Here is a 15813-nt window from a genome sequence, read left to right as displayed (position 1 = left end):
AGACGCACCTATCTGCCCCCAGCATGTCACACACTTTCTAAAAAAGAAAAATAAAGTTTTTGTAACTGTTTAAGAAGTGTGAAGGTTCCACAAGGTTATTCTTCAAATATTAGTAACCTTGTGTCTATGCAAGACTTAAAGCTAGTTGGTTTAAAGTCTCACGATTGTCATGTGTTGATGCAACAATTGTTACCTGTTGTTATTCGAGACAGATTACCTCCTTCTGTTAGGGGTATTCTGACACGTCCGAGTTTTTCTTTAATGCCATTTGCAAAAAAGTTGTTGACCCTCGAGGTTTAGATGAATTGGAAAATGAGGGAATAAGACTACTATGTCAATTGGAGATGTATTTTCCACCTTCCTTTTTTGACATCATGGTACATTTGATTGTTCATCTAGTCAGAGAAATTCGAATATGTGGGCCGGTCTTCTTAAGGTGGATGTACCCAGTTGAAAGATACATGAAGATCTTAAAGGGATATGTCAAGAATCAGTATAGACCAGAAGCTTCAATCATAGAGCGATACGTTGCAGAAGAAGCCATTGAATTTTTTTCAAGTTATATGCCATCTTGTGAACCCGTGGGTCTTCCCAAGAGCAGACATGAAGGAAAATGTGAAGGTAAGGGTGTTCGAGGTGTGAGAATTCAAAGTGTTAGCAGAAAAGAAATTGACCAAGCTCATTTGTACGTCTTAAACAACATTGTTGATGTGATTCCTTACATTTCTGACCACGTTAATGAAATAAAGGCAGCAAACCCAAAAATGAGTGAAAAATGGCATCTTAATGAACATGTGAAAACCTTCTTACAATGGTTTAAGAAAAAGATTTATGCGACTCCACATGTTTCTGAAACTTTATTGAGGTTATCTCGTGGGCCGAACACAGATGTCATTACATATGGTGGGTACTATATAAACAATATTTCTTTTCAGACAAAGGTAGAAGATGACAAAAGCAGAGTTCAAAATAGTGGCGTCACACTACAAGCTGAGGCTGTGCACTTTGCTAGTTCTAAAGACAAAAATCCAATCACAGCATCCATAAGTTATTTTGGAATAATACAAGAAATATGGGAAGTTGATTACGTCACTTTTAGAGTCCCAGTTTTCAAGTGTAAATGGGTTGATATAAATTCTGGTGTCATGACAGATGACCTTGGTTTCACATTGGTAGACTTGAACAAGATGAATTACACTGATGAACCATTTATCATGGCTAGTCAAGCAAGACAAATATTCTACGTAAATGATCCAGCGAATAACAAATGGTCAGTGGTTTTAGAAGGAAAAAACATTCATGGACATGATGATGACGATTCTCTTGATATACTTGAGACAACATCTATTGCATCTAGACCCACTGAAGACTCAGTTGATGACGTTGCCGATGTCATCCAGGTAATTCGTAGTGATCACAATGAAGGGATTTGGGAAAAAACAATATCTTAATAGGTTGATATTTTTGTTTTTTATTGACTTTATATGTATGTTCATCATAATTGAATTATTACTAACCATGTATAATTTTTCAGGTATGTCGGCCTCAGACTCAGGATCGGGAAAGACTAGACGTGGTCGAGGCGTCACCCGAGTGGCAGATGTGACATCCGGACGTGTGGATGGTCAGAGGAGACATGTTAACATTGACCCCAGATCAGGTCATCCATCAGGGCCAAATGCTGATAAGTTTAGGAGTTATCTGGGTAAGTTAGCAAAAAGTCATGTCTCTATCCTTCATGCATGTTGGGATGACGTCCTAGAGGTCGACAAGAACCTCTTATGGCAAGATATTCGGGTATGTTTATACTTCATGCAATTTGTGATATAGTTATCTTTCATGTTTTATTATCAATAACATGTTTTTTGTTTTTGACAACAACATTATGATATTCCAAACACAATACAAATTAGAAAGAAAGTGTTATCGCATATAGCGATAAGATGGAGGGATTTCAAGACAAGGCTGACACGACTCTATGTCTTTGGAGACAGGCAACATGAAAATCCCTGTCAGCAATATACATTCACAAAGGAGGATTGGATGCAGTTTCATGCATCTAGAGAGTCTGAGGAATGGAAGATATGTTTCTTAACATCTGAAAATGTATTCATTGAGTTTTTATGATTTTACACTTATTTATATACACGGTTTCACAGGGTAAAAGGTTAGCCGCCCAAGAAAGACAAAGACTAAACGATGCACCACACTTGTTATCACGAGGTGGTTATGCAAAATTGGAAAAGAAACTTAGAAAGTCTAGAGCGGATGCCTTGGGACTTGAGTCGTCGGACCTAGCACCTGCACCTGCTAGGTACGAGCTGTGGAAGGCTGCTTGGACTAAATCTGATGGCTCCTCAGCTGCCTTGATCTCACAGAGAATTGTAAGTTCAAATTATAAGCAGTTGTTTGATTGTGTATCTATCACAGCATGTCTTCTAAGTAACGATTGTTTTTTTATGTGCAGGATGAGTTGGTTGAGCAGCAGACTCAGGGCACATTTGCTGGCCAAGGTAGGGACGACATTCTAACAACGGCCATTGGAAGGCCCGAGCACCCAGGACGTGTATGTGGAGTTCCTGGGGCGATTGGTCTTCGTGACTACTTTGGCCCTACACAGAAAACCCCCCCATCAATGAGTCAGGAGACACTGAGGCAGATGGATCTTCAGTGGGAGGAAAGACTCAACTAAAGCATGAGATCAATGGAGCAACGATTCATGGAGCAGCTACAAGAACAAAAAGAAATACAAAGAGCGCTTGAAGAAAAGCTGCATTCCATGACGCAAGGCAACATGGGGGCCGCTGAAACTACCACACCACCTCGGGTCAGCACTAGAGAATCATGCTCTGCTGTAGAACCCACTCAGTATAGCGGTCAGTATGAGCTGTTGGTTGATGGGGATCCCCCACGCATTGTGGCTGTCGGACGAGTGCTTGAGGGAGGGCAGACTATTCATGGTGTTCCCATATTACCCTAGCACGTGTGTGTGACGATTGACGAGGTTCGGGATCCCCAAGCTCAGGTGCTTGTACCCACTCCAGAAATTAACTTTGTGGGGGAGGCCATAGGATCATTTATTGCCTGGCCTAGAGTATTGATCATGTCACACATCGCTACTCCACAGGTATAATGTCTTTTTCCTTAGTATTTCTATGTTTATTCTTCAAATATTTGTTGATAACTCTTTGACGTAAATTCTTATCTTCAGTTCACACGTCCTTAGAAGCAGCCAATTCATGATACAGTCATACATGAAGATGATGACATGGCTGAAGCGGAGGATGATCCTCTATCAAAGCTAATGACAAAATTACCCAGGTTGAAGAAAGCACCATTAGAACTATACTGAGATTTGAGAGTATTTGGTATTCCCCCACATGTGCCAGTTTATATCACTCTCTCTGATGCATTGGAGATGATTGGGGGAGACCGGATGTTGAATATTTCCATCATTCAGCTATGGTGCATGTAAGATAGTCAATTTGGTCTTTCATATTACTTTTATTTAGATTCTTATAGTTTCTAACAACTTAACTTTGTTGGTTTAGGTACATGGACACAATCGTTGTAGACCAAGGTCGGTCTTCCATGTACGGATTTGTTGAACCTCAGACCATTCAACCGTCTAGTAACACACTTCAAAACAGACAACAATATTTGCAAACATGGATGGATGAGTCAAAAAGAGACGTATACCTTGTGCCATACATTGATGGGCAGGTGTTGTTATATGTGGCCAGTTCATTATTATACTTTCCTTAATTAGTTCAATAACTATTTATCCTTTTATGATAGCATGCACTGGCAGCTGATGGTCATCATTCCCAAAGCATGTAAAATTATATGGTTTTGTTCGTTGCATAGGAAGATGAAAAATGACTTGAGAACAATGCTTCAAGGGTAAGTGTTTCTCCAAAAATGACTTTGAATTTGATGTTCACCTTCAACTTTTATGATAAATATAGTCATATTAATTATACTTTGTGTTTTCCATATGTACAGAGTTATTGGTAAATCACGTGGTCAACTGGTTCAAATCTTGTATCCAAAGGTTTTAAGTCATTTATAGTTCTAATTCATTTTCTATGTTATTGAATGATCTAAATTCTTAACTATTTAGTTTGTTATTTTAGTGTAACCAGCAGCTAGATTCATGGGAATGTGGCTTCTATGTGATGTGTTGGATTAAGACCATCATTCGAGCTGTCATTACAGATGACTGGAATGAGGTAATGACGTATACCTTGAATACATTACAAATCAAATTCATCTTCAAACATATATGAAACCAATGAATCTTTCTTGAATTTTGCATCGCTTCAAGAGTACATCGCCTATACCAGAGGACACAATTAGACAGATAAGGCAGGAGTGGACCGCTTATCTTCTGCAAAGATGGAGTTAGGAATAGTTTTATTTGTTGTTGAACATTGCTTAGTTTTAGTTTAAGTTTTATCTTGATAGTTTTGGTAGTGGATTATATTTTACATTAAGTAGAACTTTGTTTATATGAAACGCATATATATATTATTGCAAAATTGTTCTGGGACAATTTTCTGCTTTTCAGGTGTGGTTTTATTGCAAAAATAAATTAATTTTTTAAAAAAAACGCCCAGTAGACGTCGGTTAATGCACTGTCGGACGTCTATAGACGTCTGGCAGTGCACACACCGACGTCCAACCCCACCCCTAGCACAAAACAATTCAGGCATGTGGTCGTCGGTTGATCACCTCGGACGTGTGTATAGACGTCGGGGGGAGGAGAAGACGAACGTCTGTATAGACGTCCGACGAGGGCACATGGGACGTCTATATGGACGTCCGAGGGGTGTACACCGGACGTCTGCATAGGCGTCGGGCCTGACACATCGGACGTCTATACACACGTCCGATGTGGACCCCCCGACATCTGAGTAACGTCACCCACAAAGACGTCGGGAGAAGGTCGGACGTCTAAAAGCCAAAAGAACGGACGTCTAAAGTCCTTTCTGCACTAGTGTAGGCATATTAGTATAATTAACTAATCAATTAATGAATTTATAGCTATGTATTTATGTTCAGCATAGAATCTATAAGTTTAAATTGAATTCCAAATAAAGGCATCTAAATAGTTTTGCCTAACATTGCCTACTTTTTTTTTATAATTACTTTTGAGTGTTATTTGATTTATTAGTATATATAATAAATTATCTAACTATTCATATATAAAGTTGGATACCGAATTCATCCACGTTTGTTGAAAGTGACTCAAAATCTTCTTACTTTGATTGAAGATTATCAGGCGTTGGACTCCAAGTTTGCTTAGTTTAGTGAGATCATTTAATTATTTAGTGTGACAAGATCAAGTTGTGCCTTTTATAAACTAAGTTCTTTGTCTTTTACTATATTGTTTCGTCTTACTTTGTATTAGCTTTGTTCAATATACAGTGGTCATAGGAATCTACTAAGATACAAAAGATTTTAAAAAAAGCTCATATTTAAAAACAAAAATTATTAAAAATTCAAATGTTTTCACTTATGCAAAAATGGTTGAAAATATAGAAAAATACTTAAACGGAAGTATACTCACAAATAAAAATATAAATATAAATAAAAACATATAAAAATTCAACACATTTCAAGACTCACTCTACAAATACTCATAAAAAACTGTATTACTTAAGATATATTTTTTAACAAAAACTGAACCTTCCTATAATTATTTTTGATAAAACTATGAAATTTTCTTATGCAGCTTTTGTGGACAAACCTGTAAACTCTTCTATAATACAATTTTTTTTGACAAAATTGCAAATCCTTCTCAGGAAAAAAATGTAAATACTCTAATAATACATAACTATCCAAATCTCTCATACACTCAATAAACTTATTTGAATTGTGATGACAATTTTAACACAACTCTCTTTTTCGTATTACTTCGAGACTTTGATCAATATCCACTTGATAACCAACAAAAACATGAGTTTTAGAATTTTTCTTATTTATTATTTTATTAAGAGGATAATTATTGTACAAATAAATGGACTCTTTCAAGTCTTGTAAATACGATAGTTTACCTTTAGTCACATATTTTACTTTTTTTTTTCATAATAAATTTCAGCTTCTTGTATTTAAAACTGCATAGTTTTTTTTGTTGGAATTTTTTTCTTTTCACACTATTTTAATTTGGCTCCCATGTTTTTTTTATATAATAAATTTTCATATGATACAAACAATAGACATTACTTAGGATGAAAACATAAACATGTCAAAGTATATAATAATACTTAACATAAATTTTATAAAAATAAAATAAACTAAAAGTTTCAACTTGTAATGAAATAGAATATAAAATTAAAAGTTTCAAATAAAAACTTTGATAATATAAAAAAATAAAATCATTTTTTAGAAATATAAAAATTAAATAATAATATTAATAATAAGTAATGTCTAAACATTTTTTTCTTATATTAATTAAGTTCTGAAATATCTTTTCCCACTATATTACATAAATAGAATATATATCAAAAGCTAAATTTCACACTTATCTATTATAAATAAAAAATATATTTAAGGACTATTGTGAAGATACTCCTCATTAATAATTTCATATGTTCTATATTACCAAAATATAAATTTATTATTATCTTCATAAACATACATTATATTTTATTTTTCTTAATAAAAAAATCCTTATGTATGCACCGGTATTATAGTTATAATAATAAAATAAAGTGTACGACTTTGGATTTGTTGGTGTCTATTACTGAACACAAAATGGCCAAGAATAAGGAATATATCTATTGTATGTCTATTTCACAGTGAAACTATATTATCTCGTTGATATCACCATCTTATAGTTGAACAATGCAAATTGTATTGTTGTCCTCTTTCGTTATTTTCTTGCTTGTCTTATTGTATTTAGTTCCTGATTTTTAGTAGTGTTGCCGGTTTTGTGACTATTTTGTTATATATTTAAGTATACCTTTTAGTTACACGTCAGGTTAATGAAGACAACCGTTGAGGTAGTTATCGATGGTGAGACTGTCCTTGATAGTTAATGAAAATAATAAAATTATTAATAGGTAATTAATGGACCATTATGAGATTTACAAATATAGGTTCGATATCAAAATAAAATATACTTTTTTATTAAGGTTTGATATTAAAAAACATATCTAACTTAAACGTTGTGTCTCGAAATATTTTCTGTAAGTCAACATGATGAACATCATAACCACATCCAGACAGACGTTCAAGATTCAGGACTTCACAGCAAAACAAGAAAAAATATCATAGACTCCTATACAAAAACAATTACATAATATCTTTGTGAATTATAATAAATTTTATATTATTTTGTTCTTCATATTTATTTATTTCACTATGTTCTAAAGAAAAATTATGCTAATACAATTTAGACTATGATAACATTCTTTTGACTGTAGCCTTTAGTTTAAATTACTTGTACTAGTGAGCCAAATTCCAGTTATAAGGTGCCAATTTTGGATAGTTTCTAGCTGTTAAAATGTTTCAAAACTAATATTTTTTAATTTAAAAATGAGATTTTTATAGTTTAAGATCGTTTTTGTTTCAAATAAATTCTTTTAAAGATTTTTTTATCATGTTAAAATTAGTTCAAAGGTAAACTTTTATGGTGGTGGGATGTTGAAAATAATGACACCATTGAAAGTGGTAATGTTGGTAGCATAATGCTTAATGCAGCAATAATTATCATTTTATATAGTTTCATTATACTTTCTTGAGATCAAATATTTCAAACTATGAAGACTATGATAATAGGTGAGAGAGGATCCAACAAATTTGACATGGATTTATTGGGTATACACTTAACAATATTAATAACTTAAGGATAAGTTTAAGTTGCACTTTGAATAAATATAACAATTTTTAATATTTCATAAAACAAAACATCTATAATTTTATTGTTTTAAAATTTTAAATTAAAAATGGTGTTAGATCTTTTTATAGATAGATGAGATTTTATTGGTTTTTATTTTCTTAATAAATTTTAATTTAATTAGTAATTTGATACTATATTTAATCAAATCATTCAATTTAGTCTTTATATTTTTTTTTACTCGAGTGAGAATAAATTTTAAATAGATTTAATAGGTCTCTTTCATTAATTTGACATTAATATCATTTGAAAAGTATCATATGTTATAATTGAGATTATTTTCTACTTAAGATACTAGTGGCTTGACATGCAATATCTTTCAAATTTTGACATAAACTTTAAAACGGTTCGACATATACCTTAGGGTTTTTGAGATTTGATATATTCCAGAGACGACGTTAATGTCAATTTAAAAAAACGTCATATAGAAATGTAAAAAATATCCATGACCACAGGTATATCTGTTCCTGGGCATCCTCAAATAAAATTTGCAATAGTTAATATATTTATTACCTGCGAGTATTGAATAACGAGTATTTTATTATCCGCTTTAAACGGGTCGGATATTAGTATTATCAAAACGGATCATCCAGTTCAACCCGGTCTGACCCATCACGGGTTGGTGGCTTAAACAGGTTGACTCATTGGCTCACTTAATTATGTTTCTTTTAATTTAAAAAAAATTACAATTTTTTAAATTTAAATAATTTCATTCTAAAATGATATTAAACTCCAAAGAGAATTCAAAATAAAAAAATTAACATACAACTCAAATGAAATCTAAAAGCAAACCCAAAAAGTGAATAAATTAGTTTATAATATCCATCATTTTTGAGTCATTTATCCATTTATAAGATTAGAGTCTTGAAGGAATAAATTTATAATATTTTTCTATCTTAAAACATCTTTTTCTTTATTCTCATTTACAATACAATAAAAAAATATTAACTAATAATTTTGAATCCAAAAACAATAAATAATTAAATTAAACTAGGTGGGTTGGTGAGCCAATCCGGCTCAACACAGGTTCAACTCGGTGAGCCAGATTCTAAGCGAGACGGGTTGAAAATTAGTTCGTATAAAAAAAGTTCATTTTTTTCAAACCCAACCCGGCTTGAACTTGTGGTGGACCAAGTTGACTTACGGGTTTTAACCCATTTTGACAACACGATCAAATACTAATATTATATCCATTACCCGCAAAAAATTAAAATTAAAATTTAATTTATATTTTATTAAGTTAAATTTAATTGATTTTTTAATTAATTTATATTTTATTAGGTTGAATTTAATTAAAATTAAATTTTAATTTATATTTATTTTAATTTATATTATATTTTATATTTTCTTTTGTAATACTATTTATATTTTATTTTGTTGTCATCCTAGTCACATTGATTTTTTTTTTCGGAAGACCATTAATATTTATGTTTAATAGGCCTTTTCAAAAGACCATTAATATTTATGTTTAATAGGCTTTTTCGAAAGAAACAATTAAACTAATCAAGACACTAATATAATAATCATTAAAAAAAATTGTTTAAAACCAAAACTAAATTTACAAATAAGCTTTCTTAAAGTTTAAATTAAATATAGAAATTGAGTTAAAAAATAACATATTTTCTTTTCAAAATTACATTTCAAAAAAGTAAAATTTTCCAACCACTTGATCATCAGATTAACCGAATTTTGAAACTACTTGAACCTTCAGCCTAGTTTTAACTCAGTGGAGGAGTTTTGTTAAAACATGTTAATACAACTACTGCATAACATATTCATTTTTTTTTTCAATTAATGCATCATTGGTAAGAGGAGCGTTTTATTTAAGTTTTGATTTATGTAAAACTTTAAAATTATAAAATGAGTAAAATAAATTTTATATTCGCACAGACACCATTTTTTCATATTCTGCTGCCGACTAAAATTTGCCTGTGCATACCTTTTACTCTTTTGTCATGATTTTGTTCGTTTGAATCAGTGATAGATGAATTTTGAGAGGATAGGTTTCGTTTGTTTGAATTGAGTCGTACATGAATATGAGAGGATGAAATAAAAAGAAAAATAAAAGGGATAAAAATTAAACTTGTTTAAGTTAAGAGAAGAAAAGGTGAAAAGAAAATATAAAATTTTATAAAATGTGTGTGAAAGTTTGGTGAGAGTTATTTGATTGATATAATAATTTTTTACAAAAATTATAATATAGTATTATCAATTAATTTTAATTAAATAATAAATTATAGTTTTATTAATATTATTAACAATTATAATTTTATTATTATTATTATTTATGTTATTTAATATTTATAATTATTTTTAAATTTATTAATAAAATTTTAATATTTTTTCTAGAAAAAAATTATTAATTATAAATAAGTTTAATGAGTAATTTCGTTTTTTATCTAAATAGAGTTATTTTTTTTAAATAGAGTTAATTTATTGTTTTTATTTTAAATAATTTTGAAAAAATAAAAATTTGAATTATCTCTTTTGAGACTTGTCTAATTAGACACGTTATACCTTTTAAATTTTAACACTCATACGACATTAATTGTATTTAAGAAAAGAATGAAAAAAAATCTAAATATAAAAATTAAATTATTAATTAATCTTTATAAATAATTTGTCACAATATAAGCCTAAAATATAATTATATATTTAAATATACTTATTTAACTCAAAATATTATTGCTGAAGAACTCAGTAATTACATTTTTAACTTTCAACACGTAGTTAGTATTTTTTGTTTCTTGTGTCCATCCTTCAAATTCATTTTTGTATTATATGTCATCTCATCTCTTCCTTTAAATTGTAAACTAGTATTTTAAACATCGGTCTTATTGTCAGAAACCGCAATAAGTCGGTCATATACATATTACTTATTCAATATTCGATCTTAAATAAAATAAAAATTATTCATTATTTATCTTATTAGGTTATTTATAGAATATTTGTTTAAAAATGATCTACATGTATTCTAAAATATGTGAATATTTATAAATATTTAAAGAAAAAAAAATTATAATTTTTAAATTAAAATCTAAATAAATTTATAAAAAAAAAATATAAAATACAATATAAATATAAATTTAATTTTAATTAAATTTAATATTGTAACATCCCAAAAATACAGTCTAAAACTATATAATAGAATAATCACATTAAATAATAATACAGATCAATCTTACACTAAAAGAGAACGTACGGTGGTGGCCGAACGGCCTTGCAGAAAGAGTTACAACTTAAACTGTACAAGATAAGTAACTCTGACCGAACAGTTTACAAAAACTAATACCGGACGGTCATACAAAACAAAAAGGAGAAGGTGATCGAACGACCACCTTACTATCAAACTAAATTACTGACCGAACGTTCTACTGTTCGGTCTTAACTTCTACCTCAACTAGGTTTTCTTTCTCCAGCGCCTCTTCCAGCAGCTCGTCTCCTTCTGCTCACATCCACACGGATGATTATTGCAACAGAAGGACGACCGGACGTACAAAACAAACAAGACAGGAAACACAAGGTAAGCTTATGTAATTTAATTCAGATATAAACATATATTTCATACAATCAACCAAACAAGATAAATTTCATCATACGTTTCATACAAAGCCTAATACTAGACTGATTGTCCGGACGGTATGAAATCTGTGTAGCTATGACGTTCGTGCACCCGGGTGATGTAGTAACTGGGATACCCTCAACAGCTGTCACCCGAGGTTAGTCCTATCTGTCCAAATTAACCATTAGGACTAGGACCTTCTGCCGTTCCCACACATGACTTACCCTCCTCTACGTGAGGACGAGTAATCACGGAACATCAGGATGAACCGCCAGCTTAGCATGCCCACATTCATACTTTACCAATTCCAATATACAATCATGAGTCATTCCTCCCCGGAACGCTCTTCCATAATCCAAAACATTTCATCCATATCATATTCTCTTCATCTTTCATTAATAATCATCTCACTTAGACATTTCGCACAAAGATCCGTAAGGATACCAATTACCGAACGTTCAACTTTCACCTTTAAATAGACCGAACACTTGGAGTGTGACCGAGAGGTCTCCCGTTCCATAACAGACTAAGGCCGGAAGGTTTACTATCAGGTTGAGAAAGAAACCGAGTGCAATAGATATCGCAAGAAACGAATGGATCGAACGTTAATTACAAAGTGAGTCAATTAGATGAACTGACTCTTGAGAACTCCAACCGAACACCGAAAAGACCATGCCAAGTACTAAGACTCTAGGCCGGAACCAAGGGATACAGACACTTCAAAACCTTCAAAGAATAGTATTGAGAAGAATTCACATGAAGAAACCGAACGCTTATGAATACTTAGCTTATTTGAGTTTAGCATCAAGAAAACCGAATGTCAGTCAATGACCGAGCACGGTAGAGAGAGAACTTTATTGAAGTTGGATGAACGCTATTTTCATCAATATAGATTATATGAAAGAGAATGAGCGCTTGGTGTAAGACCGAGCACTACTCAGTAAGAGCGCTTGGTGTAAGACCGAACACTACTAAACTTATATTAGAAAGCTTGATAAATATAACAAGATGCTATTGGGGTAGTGTTTAAGAATAAACGAAAATATACAAATACATATATATATACTTAAGTTTATAACCGAACGCCAAGAACCAACTATGTTTGGCCGAACGCTCATGCACAATAGTTCGAAACGAAGACGCTCGTCCTCAACTAGGATTCTTCCCAAATGAAAGAATCCAATTCTAACCAAGTTTACTAGAAAAATCGAACGGTCAAGGACCGTTCAGTGACGAACGTACACTTTCATAGGGGAATTTCATACTTAAAAATCATTTATCTCAATTCAATTTCTCAACATTTATCTACATAAGTTCATACATCCATATCATAGAAATTTCATATATTTCATACATCAGAACATAGCACAATCATATTTCATTTCCAATCATCAAATCAATGAACGTTCATGCAACACAGCAACATACAAATTAAATTAGATAAACTTCCCTTACCTCTAGCGTAGACGAACGTTCCAACGAATCAAAATAAAACTTCCCTCAACCACAGAACTAACGTTCGACGATCACGTTGACAGGAAATACTGAACTACAGAGAAAACTAGAAACACTCAGACTACTACCACTCACTCAGATGACCAGAACCAAAGAGTTGCATGCAAGACGTAACCGAACGTAGTAGAGAAAAAGAGACTCACCAGCTCAGAATCATAAACCAAACAGTTTAAACGGAAGCTCTTGACGCCGGGAGTGCTTCAGTGGTGTCTGAGTGGTGATCGGAGAAGAGAAAGGGTGAGATTTCGTAGAGAGAAAGGAGAGTTTTAGAGAGAAGGAGGAGAAATGAGATTTTCAGAATTTGGGGAAGAAGGGTGCATGCAGAGAGTGTGACGTGAATTTTCTGAAAATCAAGTTTTGTTTCCCACGTCAAAACGAGCATCCGCTCATCTGCCGACATCTGCCTTCCACTATCTGATTTTCGGATCTCTTCACTTGACACCTGACGTCCGTTCAGAGAGTTTTGGGTGCGTTTTAAATGAGGTCTGACAAATATAAATTAATTTTAATTTTTTTTAAATTCAACTTAAAAAATATAAATTAAATTTTAATTTTAATTATTTATTAATAATAGACATTTACAATAATCTCATTTATAAACAAATATTAAAATATCTTTTATTAATCATCGATAAATATCCACAAATATTAATTTTTTATTAAAAAATTTATTTACAAAAATCTTTGTCGTTCCTGTTAACAATATTAATATTAGATATTACATATATAATTATAATTATAATTTATTTATATTAAAAACAATGTGTTTGGTTTTTGATACTGGTCATGGGTTCTATAAATGTGTGGACATGCAGCCTTAGTAACACAAGGCAAGGATACTTTGAAATCCGTTGTTAAAGTTGAGTAATAGGTTCTCTAAGTTCCTGGTCATGGCTTCCAATGGAGAAAATCTTGCTCAGAAAAACCAAGTGGTAGTGGTTCTGATACCTTTCCCTGCACAAGGCCATCTCAATCAGCTTCTGCATCTCTCAAACCTTATCTCATCACACAACATACCAGTTCATTATGTTTCCACTGTCACTCACATTCGCCAAGCCACTCTTCGTCACCACAAATCCATTTCTAACATTCATTTCCATGCCTTTGATGTTCCAACCTTTCTTTCCTCTTCTCCCAACTCAAACAGTTCAGAAACTGATTTCCCGTCTCATCTAATTCCTTCATTCGAGGCCTCCATGCATCTTCGACAGCCTGTGGGAAAACTTTTTCAATCCCTCTCATCTCAAGCCAAAAGGGTCATAGTCATCTATGACTTCCTCATGGGATCAGTGGTACAAGATGCCACAACCATGCCAAATGTTGAGAATTACACTTTTCACAGCATATCTGCTTTTTACAACTTCCTTTATTTTTGGGAGGAAATGGGGAAGCCTTCGCTTAATGGAGTCCGTGTCCCGGAGTTTCCTTCTCTTGAAGGATGTTTTCCCGCCGAGTTCAATGATTTCATTACTGAACAACTTGAATTCCTCAAAATCGGCGATGGAAACATCTACAACACAAGCAGGGCCATTGAAGGTCCTTATATTAAGTTTCTGGAGAATATCGAGGTCGGCAAAAAGGTCTGGGCGCTTGGGCCTTTGAACCCTTTGGCCGTTGAGAAGAAAGAATCAAAAGTAAGGCACCCATGCTTGGAGTGGCTTGATAAACAAGAGCCAGATTCAGTGATATACGTGTCTTTTGGGACAACAACAACTTTGAAAGTGGAACAGATCCAACAGGTTGCAACTGGGTTGGAACAAAGCAAGCAGAAGTTCATCTGGGTGCTGAGACATGCTGATAAAGGGGACATCTTTGATGAAAATGAAGCAAAAAAACTTGATCTTCCAAATGGGTTCGAGGAGAGAGTGAAAGGCATGGGGGTGGTTGTGAGGGATTGGGCACCCCAATTGGAAATTCTGAGCCATCCTTCAACAGGGGGGTTTATGAGTCATTGTGGATGGAACTCGTGCTTAGAGAGCATATCCCTGGGGGTGCCAATGGCAACATGGCCCATGCACTCAGACCAGCCGAGAAACGCAGTTTTGGTGACAGAGGTTCTGAAGGTTGGATTGATTGTGAAGGATTGGTCGCAGAGGAAGTCGTTGGTGAGTGCTTCAGTTGTTGAGAATGGTGTGAGAAAGTTGATGCAAACAAGGGAAGGTGATGAGATGAGAGAGAGAGCAGTGAATCTGAAAAAGGCCTTCAAAATATCAAGGGATGAAGGTGGAGATTCTCGCATGGAAATGAAATCTTTCATTGCCCATATCACTAAATAGTCTCTGATGGGCTGATAGTAGTATGATGTAGTTCCCAGTTGAATAGGGTACATGAAGTTAAAGAAACATAGGTTGGTGTGAAAAAGAAAATACACAGCTTTTCTGTTTGTTGAGAATGGTAACTTTTGATGAATTTGATGCTAAGCTGCCATTTTACAACACTTATACTTTCATGTCAAAATGAAAATGAGAGTTATAAATTTGGAAAATGTCTCTTTAATAATTTTCTCTTTTACAAGTTTTTTTACAACTGGCGTGACAATTTGTGATTATACGTTTCAAATAAATAACCGTTTATGATTGATACGTTTTAAATATACTAACCAATAAAATAAAATAAAATAGTTGCATGTGTTAAAATATCTTTGTCCCATGAATTTATATATAAAATGCAGGCGTCCAAACAAAAGAATATAAAAATATAATATAAAATAAAATGAACTAATATGATGGTTTCCTCCATCGTTGCGTTTTCCATTTGACGTTGTTCCCAACCATGTTGTTTTGTTGCGTCTCTTCAGTGGTCATGCAGTCTATTCCGTTTTTTTCTCGCTGTT

General features: G+C 32.8%; 1 protein-coding gene across 1 annotated transcript; it reads left to right on the top strand.

Annotated features, from left to right (window-relative positions):
- Nucleotides 1-13870: 13870 nt before the first annotated feature.
- LOC108325762 (zeatin O-glucosyltransferase) lies at nucleotides 13871-15256 on the top strand. The gene has a single exon (XM_017558850.1). The coding sequence runs from the start codon at nucleotides 13871-13873 to the stop codon at nucleotides 15254-15256; it is 1386 nt and encodes a 461-aa protein (XP_017414339.1).
- The last annotated feature ends 557 nt before the right edge of the window (nucleotides 15257-15813 follow it).

This window comes from Vigna angularis, chromosome 3 (genome assembly GCF_016808095.1).
Source record: "Vigna angularis cultivar LongXiaoDou No.4 chromosome 3, ASM1680809v1, whole genome shotgun sequence".
Taxonomy (NCBI): Eukaryota; Viridiplantae; Streptophyta; class Magnoliopsida; order Fabales; family Fabaceae; genus Vigna; species Vigna angularis.
The sequence above is the reverse complement of the archived record's forward strand: the minus strand, read 5'-3'. Positions and strand labels throughout refer to the sequence as shown.

Bases quoted from the DNA above. Each gene is read 5' to 3' on its own strand.
- LOC108325762 (XM_017558850.1), top strand. From the start codon at position 13,871: ATGGCTTCCAATGGAGAAAATCTTGCTCAGAAAAACCAAGTGGTAGTG.